This window comes from Anopheles stephensi, chromosome 2, assembly GCF_013141755.1.
Source record: "Anopheles stephensi strain Indian chromosome 2, UCI_ANSTEP_V1.0, whole genome shotgun sequence".
Classification (NCBI taxonomy): domain Eukaryota; kingdom Metazoa; phylum Arthropoda; class Insecta; order Diptera; family Culicidae; genus Anopheles; species Anopheles stephensi.
Window position 1 is genome coordinate 90,429,349 of NC_050202.1, and position 21,579 is coordinate 90,450,927.

The window sequence follows — 21,579 nt, forward strand, 5'->3', positions numbered from 1 at the left end:
TGCGCTCCAAGCAGAGGGAAAGATCAGTGACCGTGTTTGAGCGAGAAGAGGTGCTTTCGGAGGAGGATCCCGGGCAGGAGGCAGTGGAGCATGGGTTTGGTGTTTGTGCATACAAATCGGCGACAATAGCAGAAGACGATGGGGCAGATTCTCCCCCGACCCCGTGCGAGATGCGTTGGCGCTCTAGCGGGACACATTTTTGACGTTTCTCTTACATAAGACTTGTACGGGCGATCAAGCGAGGAACCTCAATCGTACGGCTATGAAGCATTTCTTTGGTGAGTTTGCGCGACGATGTTTTTATACGCATAGATCAACTTGTAAAGCAACTGATTGAAATAATTGAGGTTTCAAAGTTTAATTTTATATTAACATTTCTGTCCAGTGGTTGAATTGCATGGTGAATGGAATGACTTATGGTGACATCCAACAGGTCTCATTCCCATATCTGGTTTCCATATTCACCACCTGCATACAATGCAAGATCGCACAAATACCTGCGTACAAGAAAGCCTTGATGGTTTCCACCAGGTGCAAGCCTGGTGGCTTAAGAAGCGAAAACCCACCACTCGTAACGCTACGTTACGCCGTTAGAATCGTTAGCTTGCTTGAATCTCATAGGTATTGCCTACATTAGGGCGTAGGAAATAGTTCACGCCTGAAGCTATGCAATTCAATGCTTCATAATCGATCAACCTCTCAACGGTCAAAAGATTCGTTGAGCTTGCATCCGATGGACTTCGGATCAACTAATCTGGAGCCCTCTTAACGCAAAAGGAGGTTCCGAGCATGATTAGCAAGCTTGATATTTAGCTTATTCATTTCTGTACGCAAGGTCTGCTTAAAATTACTTTTGAGACTACAAATTACGAGCTCAAGTATCCGAGAGGCTTGTCATCATCTCTAAAATCATAACCATAACACAGAGTAGCCTTTTTTTGTTAAATATGTTTTTCACACCCAAATTATATTTACATTATACACATCGCTATCGATCACGATCAGTCTAAGTTACTGTAACAAAACACTTACTGAGCACAGTTTTTTTTTTTCCTTCGTCTTCTTCTCCGTACGGTATTCTATATTAAACTTAACCTTCCTAGTACTACTGTGAAGCGTGCCGGCCACGGGCACGCATAAAACATAAATCACCCTTGCTAGTAATGTATAGGTAAACGTACTGTCTCTCTAACCAAAAACAGTCGAGCACGTAGCATCACACACACGCGGCGGTGGTTGTGTCCCTCCTTCTAGTCGTGGAACTCGTAACTCAAACACACACAAAAATGCTCACACAGTATAAGCGAAAAGATACACCGATAAGCGTTTTTCGGGTTTCCTGTTTTGCGGACAATTTCGGCTAAAAACGAGGAAGGACCGCAAGCATTAGTTCTAGGACGCGTGCCAACGTTGAGGGCTTCGTTTGGTTGTTTGGTGATTGCGTCGCGTTGCGAGCAGTTTAGATACGTTTCTTCCGGTTCGGCGAGAGTATTTTAAGCATCGTCACGACGGGCGCTTCGAACGAGAGCGAGATGATAAATGCAAGCACGTAGGATGACACCACTTGCCCCAGGTAGACGGTGGTCTGTTGAGGGAAAGGAACGAAGAGAGGTGATCAATCGAGCTAATCGTGCTAATGAGAAGATGTCGAGATATTGGACCCGAGTCTTACCAGCGCATTGGGAGTCATGTGGATGGGCGAGTCGGACTCTAGGGCGAATATTCGGTTGATGATGGGATGTACCAGATAGGCGCAGTATGTCACGCGGGAGAATGGATACAGGATCGGGGTGGACAACAGTTTGTTGACCCATCCACCATAGCCAGACGAGCAGGCTACGATGACCCAGCCACATCCGATGGCCCAACCGGTGTGGCTGAGCGAACTGTACGCTGCTGCAGCCGTTTGTGTGAGCGTCGTGTTGTACAGACCGAACAGCAGATACAACATCATCATCGTGGACGTTACCCATCCGGAGATTACTGTGAGCTGTAAGGAGCAAGTGGAAGTCAATCGTTAACATCAGGAAGTTCTATTTCTAGTCGACAACCCCACACGTACCAAAGACATCTTGATTTTGCAGTTCGTCTTGAACAGAATCCACCCAACGCTCATGCCCACCAGATACGGTCCCAGGCGCGTCCACGGCTTGTCGTAGATCTTGTCAAACAGCGCGAACGGATCGTCCGCATCGGGCATGTGATTGTTGGAGAAGGCAATGTAGGCCGTAGTTGCCCAAGCCGACACCATAAACACGGACATCATGGTAGCGGCAAACTTGAAGTGTCGCACGGCGATGATCAGAATCAGCGCACCGATGATGTAGAACTGGGTGTCATCAGCCAGATACCAACTCCACAGCATACACTGAAATGGACAGGGAAAGGAGTTACACGACGAGGTTTTGTTAGAGTAAGGATGGAAGGACCTACCATCTGCTCCACCGGGAAGAGTGTGTTGATGTAGAGGATGTTACGCCACCAGTACTTTGGACAGTTGACGTGATCCTGAGTCGGTGGTTCAAAGACGGAGTTCTGCTCCAGATAGCGCATCACAACTTCCACCACTCCGAGCACGTACAGGTATGGGGCAGTTAGTCTGGAAGGACAATTACACCGTTAGATTATTTTCAATTCTTCGAGGAATCTTCCCAAGTCACTCCTTACCTCACAAATCGATAGCCGACAAGACCGAAGAAGTGGAACGTTCCGGCCGTAAACTCACTCACGCCCTTGGTGAGCTTCTCCAGCTTTCCCTTCGCATTCGTGCGGAAGTAGATGAACGAAACCAAGAATCCACTGATGAAGAAGAACGTGTCCACACTGTAGGCGCCGTTCAGCACGATCTGGAACAGGAACTCCTTCTCCACCACCTTCCGAAGCTCCATGTTGTCGGAGTATTTGAACACGACGATCATTGTGTGGCCTAATGGGGAAAGGAGTACATCAGATATTGCCTTCTAAAGCGTCTCTCGATCGAGCTACCTACCCAGAATGACCCACGCCATGGAAATGGCCCGCAGTCCGTGGATCGAAGGGATGGTATCGTTTCCGACATTCTTGTCACAAATCGCCTTAAAGTTGGTCACCACCGAGAACGACAGCAGCAGCTCGGCCCACAAACCTAAAAGCAGGAATCGAACAGAGGGCACTCAGTACTGCGTTCGTCCGCATCTCGTCGTGCTGGTTAGCTTGAGGATTGGAGCGATTATGGGATCTTTGGGAAAGAAGCTTAAGACCTACAGCAACTACTCTACGCGACCTCTACATTATTAGATTACAGGTATTAACACATGACTAAGATACAGACAGCTCGGGTTAGCATCTCGGTTAGTTAGGAGCACTCTATCCAGCAAATGCGCAATGCCTGGCTAACCAGCATTCGGAGATTCTGCACTGCTGGCAACACGGATACACGAGACGGAGACCAAGATCCAGCAACAGGACCCGACCGGGCGGAACTTACTCAACTTGGTTTCCTCCGTTGCGGTCAGCTCCACGGCGAGGTTCTCGTCGGAGTTGTTATTGTTAACGCTGGTCGGTACCCGGATAACGGTGCAGTTACCTTTGCCGTTCTCTTCCGGCTCGCGACGCGTCAGATCGTACGTGGTGCAGCCCAACCCGTTCGTCATGTCCCCGGTCAGCTCCTTGCAGTAGCTCTTGATGCGCATCTTGGCTTTGTACCGACGGCGCAACACCAGATCGTACCCGGTGCCGCTGATCAGCAGGATGACTACGATCACCGAGAAGATGCTGTGGAAGCAAGTCGAACGAGACATGTTAAGGCGATCTGTTGATAGTGAAGACGGCGCAGCAGCTGACATACAACAAGATCCGGAAGGTGAAGTCATCCCAGAGCGAGAAATTGTTCAGTGTGGGCGACCGGACGCTAACCAGCTCCTGCTCCACATGCCGTCGACTAATGTCCAGCTTCAGCAGTGTTTCTACGTCGGCAATGCTACACGCGCTCGGGAGACAAAGTCCCACAACGACTGTGCGAATCTACAAGCAAAGGTGAGGTCATGAGTCATTCGAACAGGTCCTTGTGTCTGCACTTCCCCTCGAACACTCACCGCATTGAATGATTCGGTACCGTTGATGAGAATTTTTGCCATGTAAAAGCCGGGCATGAACGGTGGATTCTGGTGCTCCATTTCGGACGACCCAAGGAAGTTCCCATTGATGTAGGTGATGTCCGTGTTGCGGCCCTTCTTCTTCGGTGCTGGATCGGCATCGGAGTCGTTCTGGTGGATGTACGAGCACTGATCCATCGAACCGGTCCAGTAGTTGTTGCCCCAGAAGAATCCTTTCGTGTATTTGCCCGATGAGTCATCCACTGGAAGCAGGGAAGAACATTAGTAAGTTAGCAATCTAGCTAGAATATTACCTTTAAAGTCAGTTTTTAAGACGTCCATAAAGAAAGTAAACCGCTAATAAAAAACAACAGACGATAAAGCGCGGATGACAGATGAGCCAACCACACCTTTGCGTGGGGAACCTTGGGCATTTTAAATTGTTTATCGTTTTACGGCTTAAATCAATCATCCGCCAGTGTGCAAGGGACTGGTCAAAGTGATCACCCGCACCGCCCCATTCTCTGTAAAGCTTGCACTCTGCCCTCTACGCTCTCCCTGACTCCCTGACGTGAAGGTGAAGGCGTTCATCGTCGTTGCCGGGGACCTTACGCCACGGTGACTCTTTATTGTGCCTTCAAGCCGCGGACCCTTGTCTCGATGCGCGTGAGGCATGTGTGAGGCGAAGTATTTAATCGTAATCATACATAAACACAAGGAAAGTCTCAAGGTTCTTGGCTGCCTGATAACGGATTCAGCTATTCAAGCGTCGCAGGACACCGGATACGCTAATTCGCCGATTAGCGATCAGAATAATTAAAACCGCACCGAAACAAATCCTTGGTGAAGCAAAGCCACACATTTGCCTCTTCTACGCTTCTTGGCGATTGCTTAAAGTGCACAAAAAAGGATAGACTGTGCCGTCCGCGTTTCATTGAAATCACACAACCGGCAAATAACCGGATTCCACAATTGGAGAGTTTCGCATAGGAAATTTCGGACGTGGAGCGAGCTTTTCTAAATTTAATCTTCCGTAAGTCTGTGAAGCGTCATCCCAGGAAGCGATCGTCCGTTATTCCTTCCCATTTCTGATTTGATTCCGTTCTTTGAGCTCGCACTACAGCAAAACCTCCGAAAGTTATTCGGTTTGCTTGGACGAGCCAATAACCTAACGCGCCCTGAGGTCAACAGGTTTGTCCAGTCTGCGAAATCCCCAAACGATCATCTTCTTCCGCCTCTGGCGCGTTGGCTATCGACAAGAACTGTTACCATTTTGTGGTGCTGTGCTTCCGCGATACAAGACGAAGATATCGGCGTGAAGTTCATTCTCCTCGTGGTCGTCGAAAAATCGGGACCTCGGGAAGCTGCATCACGTTTCCCTTGAAAGCATGGTCCCGAAAGAACTCTCCCGAAGCTTTGGTGCAGCCGACATTCACCGGTCTTGGAGCGACCTTAAGATTCACCATTCACTTTCCAGCTAAAGTACGCACTTTAACGGCGATCATTCTCCGGGAGGCCTTCAGCATCCACCAGCGGACCTTGACTGACTGCATGACTCCATGCTCCCAATATTGGCGGTCCTTCGGACGCATCTTTTTGTCGCATCTTCCAGCGAATCCTGCACAAGGCAAAAATGTCACATCTAACGCCAAGAAACCCGTTCCCAGATAACCAACTGACGTAATGCGCTAACGTCCCAGTCGGGCCACCAAAAATCGGTCACGGGAACACCACCAAACACACTTTCGTTAGCCAACGCGAGACCCGCGATCCTGTTTTGCACCGTCACCGTTTGGCCACAGTTGGCATAATCGCCTTCGTCTCCATCTGTCCGCCGGCGTTCGTCGCGCGGTTTTCCCCGTTTGATTGCGTGTCTATTTTCACTTTTTTATCATTTCACCACCCGACCCACCGGGTTCGCTCTGCTTTGACTGTGGCAGGGAAGGAAAAAGTTCAAACATCATCGTTTCGTTGCGCCAAAATGCAAAACAGCTGTCGGGCTGTTACGCGACCACTACTGACCCATTTTGTCCTTCCCTCATGCCGTGGCGGTGGCTGTTGAGGCTGAAGAAGGTGACTTATTAGGTCGGTCTCGGTACGGTTTCCCTCGGCGTATGGGATTAGCTTGGGTAAGAGTGGCTACGGTACGGCAATTTAGCGATAGATTAGTGGTTTTGACCACCATCGGGCCCTCGTGCAGACAGAGAGATTCAATAATAATCAAGCGTCAGTATCAACGCTCCTTCCTTAGTGTCGTGCGGGCCTTCGATTCGTTCGACCCTGTTCGGTGCAGCAGCACGATAATGAGTCTCGGAGGCCTTCTTTACCTTTTCCTTTACATAATCCATCCCAACCAGCCATCCAACTCTCTGTCCAGCTAGCCAAAACACATACAACGAGTGACAACCAAAACTGCACAAAAACTGCAGCAACCGAGCCGAGCCGAGCCGAGAAACTTTCGAAAGTCCACATGCCCTTAGTGGTGCGGTTTTATCTCCTTGTTTTCCTGTGCAACCCGCAAAAACCTCGCCAGATGAACTCAAGGACGATACATTAACGAGCATTCGACGTGTGGTCGGAGGGTGTTGCAAGTCACAGTTTCTGTCTCTGGACACATCGGCCCAGGCGATCCTGCAAGAAGAGCTTCATTTAACGTCTCTAGTTTGTTGGAGACTTGTGACGAGGTTTTATTCTCCTAAATCAGAGATCCCGAGCCTCCATGTAATAGATGACTCCTTGCACCGAGTGTAACACTACCGAAAAGGAAGGGCAACAACATACTTTCGGCCTGACATTGAAATTTCCAAGAAAGGGAAAATGAAATGGGACAACGACGACGACGACGACGACAACGACGACGAGTCCCACGATTTTCGGCGCCCAAAGGTGCCTGCCAGTGTGTACGGATTTCTGGTTGTTCGTGGAATGCACAATGAACGATCAAACGTGTCAAAGTCATGTTGGCCACACACGCATACTCACATTAACAGCCATTGTTAACGGATCATCGTGCAGGGTGTCTTCCCCGGGGGGACCTTGGGACGATGACAAATATTCGATGCCAACCTCCGATTAACGGAACGTGCTGGCAAACGTCAATCAAACATTGCCCGTAACGTCACAGCCAAAGGGTCAGTGCGGAAAGCGGGTCAGACGGCCATTAAATTGCGTGGATGTCGAAAAATTCATGGCCACCGGGGGCTGCGTTAAAATGCAATTGGGCTGGGTTGGAGCGAAAGAAAGAAAGCCTTCGGAGGTTTGCGCGCGCGATAATTGCGATCATGCGGTCGGGCGCAGTGACACAGATCGTGTGCTTAGAGACTGTCGCAGCTGGCGCAACACTGCTTTGACAGATTGCCGAAATTTCTCCCGAGGCTACTAACTTTTAATTGTTGCCGTTGGGAAACTTTGGAAGTGAAAGAAAAGCTTTTTGTGCGTGAAAAAGGGCAAGACAGTGAACGGGTTTCATTTCATGTATTTGTATAATTTTACGAGCTTTCTTGAATTTCATTAAGGTACTTGGACGGGTCACTTCCAATAGGGTCACAGTCATCAGCCCTTCAGCCGTTTGTCAAGAGCATTGCAAGCGACCATCAAAGAGCAAAGGTCGCCAACGGTCTCTACCCACTGCGGAGATCTCGACACGGAGAAGCTGATGATGATGATGAAGGCATCGTATCACACACGCAACACCTCATCATCATCAAGAAAAACCCCCAACTAACCAGCTCACCGGAGCACGGGCACTATAATCGTCTGGTGCTCCCAAACGCAACCACAGCAACACCACCTTAAAACAATGACCTAAATTTTGGCTCTTTGTTTTTTGTTGTTTCGCTGGCTCGCTCGTCTTGCTCTCTGTGCATCACCTCATGCACGTGTAAAGCGCGGCACGATCCCTTATATCATCTCCCGTGTCAGTGCCACCGTTCGGAAGGTGCGTTACAGATGATTGAAGGGAGATATGCGAAGATTCGAAACCAAAAAGGCAAACGAATACGAAGAACTTCAAGGAGAGACTCCGAAAAGGCAAGCGATGAACTTCAATATTAATTCCTTCAAAGATCATAATCTAAATAGCAAATCAGATTGGCTCGAAAACGAGAAGGAACCGCTACGAATTCGAAAGACTTCAACGAGAGACTCTCAGAAACAGGCGACGAACCTCGCATTTTTTTTTTATTTTTTAAAGTTGTTATAAAATTACATATTTTTTGTTTCAAAGTTTGTGTTAAATTCAATGTACACGTAATTAAATGTTATATTTGATAGTCAAACAGCAAAACTTTCATTTAAATCCTTCGAAAAAATCAATCCGTGTTCGAAGATCTCCTCCTCGAGCGACTCGATAACTAAACGATGACCGTTCAATACTTCTTCGCGCGCTGGTAAGTTGCTTTTTAAAAAGGAAATTTACTTTCAATTTCGTGGTGAATGAACGGTGGTAACATGCATCACTGTCACCGTTGGTGCAAAAAAAGCGAACCCATAATCCTAATACAGATGTGTCATGTCATCTTTCGCTCGCTCGCCAGCCATTTGCCTTAGGCGTTCGACCACGTGACCTTCTTTCATTCGGGCAAACAACAAGCAAAGCACCAACCGGGCCACGATGACCAACCAGCCAGCCAATGATAACAATGGTCGCCGTGCTTTTGGCACGAGGGTGTTACTTGCGGTTGCCGTTACCATCGTATCGACAATGACAACGATGTAAGGCGGAATGGATGCCGTTCAAGCAAACAACTTGAAAAAAAAAAACGGACCACCGTTTGCGGTTGTGATGCAACACAATTCCTCGTTTTGGTGTAAAGCGATACGACGTAAAAAAAGGCGAGTGAAATGATCGGGAGAGAAGAGAAAAATTGAACGATGCAAACGTGAACGGCGCAACGAAGAAAATGCATCGAAACAGGTTTTCCTGCACGAAGAAACGCATCCAGCAAAAAAACCCTCCGATGATCAACGGAACGGCCGAACCAGCAGCAGGGCCATAAGCAGGCCCTGCGTGCCCTTCGAAGATTTTTGTTTGTATTTTGTCAGTGTCATAAACACACCTGTGTGTGCGGCCCCCTTTTTTTTTTTTTTGGAGCTTCCCCTCAGCGGCCAAACCGATGTCGCCCGTCACTCGAGGGTTAGCGGCGATGTGTATGCACCGAAAGCACTCTCCTTTCGTGTACTTTCGTTTTCACTTTTCGTATTTGGATGTGACGTAATATGCACGTTGCGGGTTCGGCCGCCTTTGTGTGGCACTGCGCCACATGCTCCGTTGCAGTCTCTTGCACATGGACGGCACAGGTGAGCCACACGGCACGAGGGAGTTTGCTCGGAGGAGGACGGTAAGCGGAAAAGAATGATGTAGTGGGGCCACCGAGCCAAGCGTATTTACCCCCAATATGCAACCGATGCCGGGTGAAGAAATCGAACCAAACCGGGTGGGGAGCTGAAGGAAGGGGAGGATCCAGGAGGGAAGGATGAAGGGGGGCAGTATCTGTTGTTACGCATTTGCTATTACGCGCGATCGCCGCCTCGACTCCGATTGAGCCAGCGTGCGGAGAGAGATGGAGAGAGAGAAATTATGAATTCATTTGTTCGACTTTGGCTCCGGCTGGCTTTGGACAGCATGAACGGGGAAATACTAATGGCGAAACGGTCACAACGGCGCTGAGAATGGGAACTCCGAATTTTGTTAAACATTGTGCACCGACAAAAGCCTCTCAAATGTCAAAAACCGTCAACGTCCCCATTTCTGGAGCGCAATCTTCACACTGGCGACGGCTCATCGACAGGAAGGAAGCGATCAGGCACACAATGGGCTCGATCAAGTGCCCTGACATTCGCTGGTACTTGAGTCCGCACCAATGGACCGTTTGGGGTGGGAAGTGGACACACTAGTTTCACTTTTTTATAAGCAATCAGGTTTGAACTTCAAAACGCAAGCGCACGAGTCACCGTCCCGCGACAGAGTTCACGACTAGCGGAAGACAAGTCAGTTGCTTGACCACATTTCTTTCCACTAGTTTTGCTTGTTTTTTCCCACACAGCGCGCAGTATTAGCACTAATAGCGCTGGATTATAACTTTTCGTACTGCACCCACCGGACACTGAGCGAACGAGAACACAGAGAAGGATGATTACATACCGCGAAGGCTTTCGGGACGATTCGGCGGGAACCAGTTTGTTGAAAGCCAGTTCCGCCGCAAAAAGTAAAACGATCCTAACAATTCGCTATGCAAATTTAGAATTTGCCTCGACAAGGTCGACAGAGCAAAGAAGGCAACAGAGCAGTATGGCGTCAGAAAGGATCTTAGCAGCTATAAAAAGGCGCTCATAACTCACCAACAATTTTTTTTAGTTGGGAAATCTTGCGCATCTTACCCTCATTAGACCTCTCATTTCCATTGTTTTAAAAGTGGAGCAATGTTTCGCACCCGTTTCTATGTGTGTGTGTTTGTGTAAATCACCTAAAATAAAATCCCGCAATTAGCTTTATAAATGACTCATCCCAATCATCCATCCCAAACTCATCGCTGTGAGGACAATGCGCCTCCATTACGCCAGCCCACGTTTTGTCTAACGGACGATTACGAATGGAAAGCCCCGATTTCAAACATTTTAGCCTGCTTGATATTTGCACCGTTGCGCACGTTACTACGATCATCAGATGGAGTAGCATCTTTGTGACCTTTCAGCTATGTTTATGCTTCCCAGGTGGAATTCTCCGATTCGATGCGCCACCAGAAACCAAACAAACATGGCCTCGTTCGTTCGAAATACTGTTTGTTTCAAGTTGGTATGCTTCAAAATCAATAAAAAAATGGAATTTTGTTTATTATTATGCAATGAGACGGGTGCGATCATCAACTCCGGGCGAGAGTTTCCAGCAAACTTCAAAACCTGCTTTTGTGCACAACGACAACCTTGACAGAAGAATCTAACAATCATTATAATCATCAAGTGATCTTTATGACCCACACGAGTACGATCGATTGAGTACTTCCTCACGTGATATTGCACCAGCAACGGGAGTGACGATGCTGCAATAAAAATCCCTTTCGAAGTGATACTGAGGCTTGAAATCCGCATGGCCGGGAGCAAATATGCATCAGGAAGGGCCATCAAGTGTTTGCCGAACGCCTCCCTACCGACGCCGGTCTACCACTCGAGATACTTGCCGTCCACCATTGACAGGATTACTACCAAAACAGCACAAACTAATGGGCGGCCCAAACAAAACGATCAAACTGCAAACAGAGGCCTCCGACTAGCAACCGTGCCTTCTAATGGACAACCGAGCAGCTCGTGTCGAGCGGAGAACGTGTGTGTGCATTATGCTTATTTGTACGGCAATCGGCAGTTTCCTACTAAATACAACAAACAGCGTGAAAAAAACCGACCGCTCTATCGATCGAGGCAAAACGCGATTCAGATAACTGCAGCGAAAGAAATAGATTGGAACCTCGCTTCAATCTTCGCTTCTGATTGAGCAATTTCCATGTTTCGCTCTTTCCATTTCATAATCTACTACGGTCCTTGACGAACCGACGATGTTCCTAAGCAAGATGCAAATGACAACAAAAAAACTGAGCGAGCCTTTCAGAAGCCTCTGTTAAGAAGATAGTGGAGCCGCTAGAAGAAATCAATTCATTCGACCCTAATCGGTCCCGAGAGGCCTCTAATCGCCCTAGGCAGGCATACAGCGCAACGCAACAAACAAACAAATCCAAAGCCCTCGACACACACACGCACGTGCAGCCAAAGAAGACAGATGGAAAAAAACCCACCCATTCTCAACCCGTGAGGCCAATTCCGATTGAAAACCATATTTTGTTTGAAACGAAATTATGTAAGCTTTCGCCATCATCGCGGCCACTTCGCATGTGGGGGGAGAGCGCTCTATGCTTTATTGCACCACCCCCACCCGGGCCACATGTGTGTGTGTGTGAATATCAAGACATTTTCATTTCGTTTTTCTTTGATCGTGCATGGAGAAGAAAAAACAAACACACACACAACACGGAAAGAGCGAACGAGCGAAAGCAAGAAAGAAAGATCGGTCGGATCGGATCCTCACCATGGCCTGAATAGCATTTTCCTTCGTTTCGTTACACGGGGGGGATGAGGAGGGGGTGGTGCGCAAGGGAGGGTTTCTGGTGTTGGTCGATTTGTTGCTACACAACCAATATGCTGCGCCAATGCCGTCATTATGACATTATGCCACAAAACGCCCAACCAGCTCACCCGCCTTACCCACCCATCCAACCCGATGGTCACAGTCTGACTAAAGCTGCACCCAAAAAAAGGTGGAAGGAAGGTGGTGGTGCAAAAGGGCATGCGAAGAAAATCACACCGAAACCATCAACACCCCATCGTAACCGAAACGGACCACAAAGAAAGGGCCGCAAAACAACAACAACATTAAGCCAGCGGAACAGTAGTTTGATGCGCGCCATTACACGCGTTACAAATTAGGGGCAAGTTAGGGGCCTAAGGGACAAGGAAACTGACTCTTCCTGACCCAAAGACAGTATAAAAAATTAAGTCATGCCAGATGGATTGGAACGGCCGTTAAGAAGAGCTAACATCCTGTTAGGCGTCACGCTGTACGGAGATAACCGACTCCACCTTCCATTTGAATTCTTGCATTTTTGGTGACAAACTACACCCTTTCGGTGGAAATATTCCATACTTACTCTTTAGTGCCCACAGCTTCTCCTGCTGCAAACCCTGAAGATACTGCGTCATCTGATCACCACACTGTCCACTAAGGCGAGGCCTTAGCGTACTCCAACCGCTAGCGATGCGTTTGATGTCGAACACGGTAAGCTTTTCCTCGAGCAGAATTAACCGATCGAACGAGAAGTTGATGCTCTCATCCGTTGCTTCCGCGGGTGAGGATACGTTCACGTCCTGCCCAGCGGTCTGCCGAAGCTGAGCGCCGAACAGCGCCAACAGAAGCAGTGTGCTTCTCCAGATCCTTTCTCGCTTCATTTTCATTTGGTACTTTGTTCGCTGGATGTGGATTCGATCAAACTCTTTTCAAACACTCTGTCACACACACTCACACACTTTCTTTGCGAAGAAGAACACTTCTTCTTGTGAACACTTTTCCTCTGGTGCGTTACGATTCGCTGACGGCGGTGAGCGTGGAATTGGAAAGAGATTGTTATATTACACAACACGCACACGGCGCGATGTGCTGCGAGAGTAAACACTGGCCGATCATGGACCGGAAAAAAAAACGGTGGACAGAAATCAGCTCCGAAATACTATCACACCGCCCACCACTGTTGCCGCTTAACGAGTGTTGTAATCAATTTCGCCTCGAACGAGTGACGATCTCCTCAACCATTCCCGCACTGTTACACTTTGATACGCGCACCGAACCACTCTGTCACCGGATCCGCATTCTTCGCTGTTGTTTGCGCACTGGTCTAATATTTTCTTTCCCAAAACCTAAGCTTTTCTTTCACTTTCGTTTGTCGCTCACTCCCGGCACTGAGCTACTAGGGTGATGATGCTGTGAGGTGCTCTCGCTCAGAGGACTCGCGTACAAGGTGTCGAGCACAACCGGATGCACAACCTGCACGCCCGAAGACTGCAACCGAAATGACCACGCTGCGACGAACTGAACCGCACGCTGCCGGGGTCTCCGTTTCGTTGGCGATCGGGCCTTGTAACGTAACGCTCGTAACGTTCGCTGGTGACGCTGTGCGTGTGATCGTTTTCCCTTTCTCCGCGTTATAAGCGGGGGAAGCCGATCGATGGTAAGGACGAGAGTGTGTACTGATCAATGGAGCTTATAAGAGGTGGGGGGGGGAGAGGAGGGACGGAGGCGGGGAAGGGTAGCGTTGGAAAGGGATTATTTATGGAAGATCGTAAGCGTCGGAGCACATCTTTTCGGGTACGATCTTCCTTTTCCAGCTGTCTTTTTTTTACGGAAGCTTATTCAGAAACTCATCAAGAGCTGTTACTTAAACGATGCGTTTATAATCACTGTCTTGAGACTTGAGATTTTTTTCTGATCACTGCGATGTTTAGGAGTAAATTACTTAAGACGAAAAATGTCCATTAAAGTTAAAAGTTGAGAAACGACCTTGAATACTGATGTCTACAGTCTTGATTCACCTAATTCCGCAAAATAGCGTTATGTGATTTCTACAGTTGATCACAGCTAAAGTGGGACATCAAACAATTTGGTTGAAGAGTGTTTGGCCCCAACTTACACAGGAAGCAACGTCACAATTTTATCGTGATTGAGCTAATCCTATCACGAAAATGGCACTGGAAGGGGGTTGGGGTGGACCTAGTTGCTTAAGATTTTTAGGATGATCTACTTGAGCAGAGGAAAGGTGATACGCACAAATTGGGATCAAATCAGGAGTTTGGCAATAAAACTGTTGAATCCTGGATAGCTTATCGAGAGTAGACGAAACCCGATCACGGGGACTTCAGATTTGGAAGACATTTCCATCTTTTTTATCAAGTAGATTCTAAGTTGGGGGCGGTCCGGTGGCCGAGGCGACAGCGGCGCCGGTCTTCACACGGCAGGGCCGGGGTTCAAATCCCATCCAGACCGCCTCCCTGTTCGTAAGGCTGACTACTTTACTACGGGTAAAATTGAGTCACAGAAAGCCAGAAATGGCAGGCCGAGACCTGTCGAGGTTGTAGTGCCAAGGAAGAAGAAGAATAACATTCTAGGTTGTGATACCAGTTTGCCTAAGACCAATCTGATATCAGATGCAGTGATATAGCAATTTTCGGATACTTGAATCCTAGAACAATTCCGATTTGGAAACAAATGAAGAACCTCTTCCGCTTAAAGTTTGAGTGGTTCTACTTTTGGTAGGAGTTTCTTTATATCTTGATGCAAACACTCTCAGTGTGACGGTCTTTGGCCTTTAAGAAAAAACATACTCCAAAGATACTCCAAAGTGTCCGATTTACAGCTGAGACGACTGTACCACCGTATCCAACAGGACGGATTTGCTGGAGGTCAAGTGCTGCGCTGCTGTTGCTACCTGTCTGTGCAGACGACGTCAGGCGACAGTGCCGATCCCACGTAACACCTCACCAGCCCGGCGGAGGATAAACAAACAATCGACAGCATAACACACTCGTAAGAAAGATGACACATCACATCATCAGTGTCATCAAGAGCTCGCCGAAGCACATACACAAAAAAACTGCGAGGGCCCCCATTTTGTCCCATCGTCAGCAGTAATGTGTGTGTGTGACAATGTACTATTTTTCCCTGCCACCTTCTAATAAAAGCGCGAGTGCAGTGGGAAAGCGCATCGGAGAGCTCTAGAACAACTAACCGTTCACCCTTTAGGGCTAACGGACAACAAGAGCGGGCCGGTGGCCCTGCCATCAACAGTGCTGAACTCGCAACTTATTGTTGAATGTTTCGTTTTTCGCTACTTAACCTTCAAATGCGTTTGCTGGCGTGTTTGCTATGCGGCGTTCAAAGCGACAGTTCAAGATTCTTTCTACATGAACCAACAATGTTACCATCAGCAAGGACCAGTATTGTAATGTTTGAATCGAACTCGAAAAAGAACCGTTACGGTGCACTCAATCTAGCAAGCACGTGCTGCACCATGACATAGATCGAAACGTTCTGCAGAAAAGGACAACTACATGAAATCACACACACACACGCACACAGGCAGGAAAAGTTCAATAAAACCTGGAGATATCGTCGCTACTAGACGATCCACTTTGGGCCACCCTCGATGAAGCCGTGTCATGGCGTACATGGTAAATGCGTCTTACTGATGCACCGTCTCTCTCACTCTCTCTAGCTCTTTCTCGCCCTTTCTCGCTCTTGCTGACTGTTTGAGTGAGTACCGATTTTTTTTTTGCGTACGCCGCACGCGTGCTGCACACGAATTTCGTACGTTCGTGTGCATCATTTGGAAACCGAAACGGCCCGGTTTTAGTGGCGCAAGGTTAGACCCTTGAAATAACGCACGCACTGACCGAATTGTACGATTCTGCAAGTGTAGCGCGGATGCGTTAAAACAAAAAGCAACCCCACCAAATACCGAGCCCGAGATGCGTTCGGATGCGTAGTTCCGGCCAACACGGACCGACTGGCTGTTCCGGTTCCGTTTCCAGAAGGTGTCTCTTAAGACAACATGAATTTCTACAATCTACTTGGTGAGAAAAGTGAAACTTCCGAACGGGGTGGTCACTTCAGCTCTAATCAACATTATCCCTTCCTGAGACTCCGAAAAAAAACCCCTTAAAAAGCTGAAAAGAGGAGAAAATTGGCCACGATTGTTTGCGATATCGTTTTTCATTTTCTCCGTACACCCCATTTTATTATGATAACAAGATAGGCCAACCCGCCTGGTGGCGCAATGGCGGCCTAAAATTCGGTAAAACTCGGCTGTTACGGATGATACTATCAATCTGCGGAGTTTCGAAAGCCCAACACGAGTTTGTGCGCAGTGGGCCGTTTTTGTTGCCGTCTATTTTGTCTACAATATTTGGTGGACCCACGGATTTCGACGCACTGGGACCGGCGAGCTCTGGGCGCAACGCAGCGCTGTTGATTGAACCGGAAAGAAGCGCGAGTGAAAGACTCGCCGGCTTCAAACCTTTCGTAGGACCTTAGGGAGGGGAGGAGGGGGAAGGGTAGCAGTGCCGGAGGAGGGCAGGTGAAAAGTGAACCAAAAAAAAAACTAATAATAAACCTCCGAAAATCACTGCATCACATAACAATGCCGAGGGCTCCATAACCGTTGTTGCAGAAGCAGCACCACGGATAGATAGTACGGGCAAGGTTTGTGTTTCAATTTTCCAGCTCTCTCTCTCTCTCTCGATCCGGACGCCAAGTCCGGTCTTCCGGGGTTTGCATGCAGACATTGTTCCGATCGGATGCCCACTCGAAAATGGGCCTACCCTAATCATCGTTTATGTTGTGCGGATTAGGCGGAGGACCACTCCGAAGCAGATGAAGAAACTAAGTCAAAAAAACGGGCGATGCGATTCGGGTACATCACATAATCCTCCGGTACACACACACACACACGCCCTCATCGGATGCCGCAACGGCTCCATGCCGCACGCCGATCGTACGTAATCGTATAAATGAAAAATAAATAAGTGATATTGATAGGTATCCACGCCGTGTAACATAACGCGCTACGGCCGTGTGCTAAGTCACTAAGGTTCCTGGGGAATGCTTTTTTTTCGCGGGGGGGAAAAGCAGAGGGGACAGGCCAGGCATTGCATTTCATTGTTTTACTTTCTAAAAACCCGTTTGTATCGGCACCCAGCCTCCGTTTGCAGCACAGTTGTCACCAGGTGAGGCAAGCTGTTACACATTGCTGGCCATTATTGGAACAGTGCGGGTCTATGTCTAGCCCTCTCTTTATGGACAATAAACCCACACGCCCGTTGGCATGAGTAGCGTGATTTTCAATTTTTAATTTGGGACAAAACTTTTCGATTGACTAACAGCCCAAGCACACGTGTTATAGATGTGTTACAAGAGAACGAGGGACCCCGAAACGAACCCGCAGAAGCGTCGAGATCGGTTTGCAAAAACCTCGAACAGGCAATCAATTCCAACATCAATCTCAACAGTCTGTCAAAATGGGCACAATGAGCGGAGTCAGCGCCAAGTGCCCGTATCGGATAATGTTCCAAAACTCGGGCGAACTCATCTCCGAAGCCTCTTGTCCTTGGGCCTTGGGCTTGGGCTTGGGATTTTCCGCATGTACAGTAACGGACAACACAAGTGCAACTGGCGCAACATCACGGTGAATCAGTGACTATTAACATAGTAGTAAGTGTCTCTGCCATGTGGAAACAGCTGTCAAAATACCCTCATCGCTTTCCTTGCTGGTGCTTGGAGAGGACCCGAAGATATTGTCCTATAATTTCCGGCTGCCTTAATGCCTTTACTTCTTCGCCACCAAACCTCTCCATAGACTGCATGCGTCCAGTGGTGGGTCAAGATATTTGGAGGCTCCGAGCGGAATGACAGTTAGGGCCCCTGTAAGTGTGATATTAGAGGAAAACAACAGGATTTCCCTCAAACGATGAGGCCCCCCTGACCGACGAAGCCCCGAGCGGCCGCTCCTTCCGCTCCTAGGTTGGTCCGTCACTGCATGCGTCTATAAATAACTTCAGGCTATCGTAATCTATTAACGTTTAACACTTAAAAAAACTCGTTTGGTCCTATCGATTCCACTATCAACAGTCCGATTTGATAGGTTTTAGATAGTCTGTTATATATGTTAAGGAATATTTGTTGTGTCCAATACCTTGATTTTTCGCTAAATAGTACTTCTGTCTCCATTCTCTAGACTCTAAACTCCACATTGAAGACCTTGCAGAGATGTGCCTCTTCTTGGTCCGGTACTGTAAATCAACAAACGAAGCTATTCTTCAAATCCAACTCATTAAAATCGACCATGTGCCTGCAAGACAAACGCATCATCTGTCCACTATCAGCGGATTGTGATGTGAATTTTGGCTTCCTTTTACGCTGAATTGGGGTTAGATTTTACTGCCAGCCCGCTTTTTTATGTTTAAATTCGTGACCTTTTGCATTTCCTCCGCTACTGGGGTGCAAATCGTTACGAATTTAAAATTGGCTACGCATCGTTTCTTGCGACACATTAGCCACACACACACGGGGAGATTGACGCAGATGTCATCGATGACCTTTCCTATGTATCGGTAGAAAAACGACAGATTCGCTTTCATGACTCACATGTGTCTGATTGTCCGATTGGTGACCTCTTTATCGAGCTCCCTCGCCCTTGACCGATCTCTATCCGAACTATCCTTTCTCATGGTGACCCGCCCCCCGTGATATCTCTCGTGATACACACTTATCGTGCAGGATATCATCAAGGATTCGATAACGACCGGAACGTGTCTGGAAAAGCCATGATCGTGATTAGGTATAGGGCTTCGCCTTGCATTCACCGCGTACCGTGCCGAGAAGGGTATCGAAATTCTGCCTTCCCCACACATTCTGGTGGTCCTTCGTAGCCAAATCGTAACCGTAATTACCTACAGCAAGCCTGCACCAACCAACGAACGCCCTCTCAAAGCCTCGCATTTGTCATTCGTTGCAAAACAGTCCTTCCGCATGGTTCGTTCGGCTACCGTTGCAAAGCCCCAAATTCCTATGCCCAAGCCCTTGCACGGAAAGGCGTCCACCTATTGCATGAAGATGGTGCTTACTACACCGTATGATTATGGGGCTGCTCGTGGTAGCTCGTGGCCAGCTGACGTCACTACCAAACGGCAAAGTCGCGTGTGCCCCGGCAAGCTAGCTAGCACACTGCACGGAACTCGAATCCGTCGTCGTCGTCGTCGTCGTCGTCTGGTGGTGCAGTCTGATGCAGTTGCACACCATTATTCCACCAAACAACACATGACATCCCACCGCCCGGAGGCCCTTCGCGTGGCCGTACCCTTCACCGAGCCGTGGCCGTTGGTGGGTGCGAGTTCCTGTTTTGCATGGCCCATAATTAAGCTCGGGCTCGGTGTGCCGGGTTTCGATCGCTGCTTGACCCAAAGCGACAACGGCACGCTATCGCTCACATTAGATTAGAGCGACGCGGATGGAACTGCTGGGAGAAGGTGAAGGCGAGCGTCGTATGGAAATGATCGATAGTTACACCCCCCGAGGTTCGGAATCAATCATCGCTCCAGCGCAGGGTCTGGCAGGGTTTTGTTGTAATTACGTAAAAAGTAAACACTTCTCTCTCTCTCTCTCTCTCTCTCTCTCTCTCTCTCTCTCTCTCTCTCTCTCTCTCTCTCTCTCTCTCCCACTGTCTTTGTCCATCTCGTCCGACAGGGGAATTGATATCCTTCTAATGCCGGTGATCTTTACCAGCAATCTCTACACCAAATAGGCATCGCACCGATCTTCAACGACGCCAAAATCATTGCCAAATCACGGACAGAACCAACCAGAAAAAGTTGCTGACGTCTCATTGCCTACCGGAATACATAATCATAACTTTACGGTGCCGTGCTGTTCACTTGTCCAACAGAAGACCGATCGTTTGCCGATGCTTAATGACAACATTGTTGACAAATCATTCACTTGCCATCAGCTTGCCGTCATCTTCTCTATTTTTGGTTCTGTTCTCCACCATTCTCCCACCCCGAGGTATGCAGATTACCCAGCGGTGGCCCAGCGGAAGGCGGCCAATTAAAGAGGACTCTCGTCGGCACACGCGTCTCAAGCACACGTCGCCGATTCTTGCCGTCACGGGTCTGCAGATCCGTCCCTTGGATCATCCTCCAAATGACGTTACACTTGCCGGGTACGCAAACAGGGGTACGAGACTGGGCGAGCGACCGAACGATCCGTTGAATAAACACGGGCGACATCGGGAACACGCCTTCCACCAACAGTGCGTCGTCCAATGTACGAGTTGGAGATCACGTCGAGTGTCGTCGTTTCCTCGTTGCATGACCGTGACCCCACGTGCAAACAGCTCGGCCAAGATATCTGTTCGCGGTTCTCATCTTCGCCTACCCTAAAACACTCGAAAATCTGGTTTGTTCAACTGAAGGCGGATCGGCCTGCACAATGTCCGACCGGGGCACCAGCATACCTCAGACAATCAGTGGATTGATATGATGTCCAGCAGTGTTTACATTACGATCAAGCAGCGAAAACCCGCTAAGCAAATTAACAATTACCCTCTAAAATGATGATTGGATGTACTGCTGTGACGGGGATCGAAGAATAATTCTTGTCTAATGCTTCATTCTAGTTCCGGTCTATCGTCAAAAAAGTCTATGGAGGCCCAGTACGAGACTTACTCTGGAATGAGGATGTGATAGAGCCCGAATCACAGGAAGTACATTATCAATTGACGATGATTATTTCGAAATGGTAGTGGAGTCTTCTGCTGCCTTCATGCAATTGTAGCCCTGGGTAACAACTTAAGAAGCGTTCATAAGGCCTTAGATCTCCATGTCTGGAAACGAACTGGCGATCTGGCTATGTCAGTATGACCTTGTTACCTCCTGCACCGGTACCGAATCGAAGCTATAACTGGCTATCCAGCTATAGGAAAATTTGTCCACTAAGACCTCTCTCTCTCTCTCGCTCTCTCTTCTTGGCCTCTTAGGACATGCCTGCCATTTCTGGCTTACTAGACCTAATGATACCACGTCATCAGATAGTCCAGTTGAGATTTGAACCCCGGTACTCCGGGCCGCCCTAAACATTATCAATTGGCAAGCAAAAAACACTGATCTACATTTCAACTCTGCACATTAAAATTAACAGAAAAACACACTCACTCACACTTCCGGTTGAACTATGCGCTGCCCAATGTCCGATGGAGAGTGAAAGTGTTACCCTGCGCTTCAAATTGGCTGCTCACGACATAACACACATTTCTCAATATTCATTCCACGAACCTGTGAACCTCCATCCTGGTGAAAACGAATCTTCTTTCTGCCATAGAAACAGGTTTAATACATGACCCCGTGGCCCAGTAGCATTCAA

The 21,579-nt window shown here is 48.3% G+C and overlaps 1 protein-coding gene across 1 annotated transcript; it reads right to left on the reverse strand.

Moving 5' to 3' along the window:
* Positions 1–933: 933 nt before the first annotated feature.
* On the reverse strand, positions 934–13,678 carry LOC118505178 (nose resistant to fluoxetine protein 6). Its single transcript, XM_036040631.1, has 10 exons — positions 12,767–13,678; positions 4,074–4,336; positions 3,827–4,002; positions 3,467–3,753; positions 2,990–3,124; positions 2,668–2,926; positions 2,434–2,599; positions 2,063–2,368; positions 1,673–1,990; positions 934–1,585 (listed from the first exon to the last, which is right to left on the reverse strand). The coding sequence occupies exons 1-10, from the start codon at positions 13,068–13,070 to the stop codon at positions 1,460–1,462; spliced, it is 2,340 nt and encodes a 779-aa protein (XP_035896524.1). The 5' UTR covers positions 13,071–13,678; the 3' UTR covers positions 934–1,459.
* Positions 13,679–21,579: the final 7,901 nt, after the last annotated feature.

Bases quoted from the DNA above. Each gene is read 5' to 3' on its own strand.
- LOC118505178 (XM_036040631.1), bottom strand. From the start codon at position 13,070: ATGAAAATGAAGCGAGAAAGGATCTGGAGAAGCACACTGCTTCTGTTG. The intron at 3,125-3,466 runs GTAAGTTCCGCC...TCCTGCTTTTAG, and splicing joins AACGGAGGAAACCAAGTTGA to GTTTGTGGGCCGAGCTGCTG. The intron at 2,369-2,433 runs GTAGGTCCTTCC...TGTCCATTTCAG, and splicing joins TCTTCCCGGTGGAGCAGATG to TGTATGCTGTGGAGTTGGTA.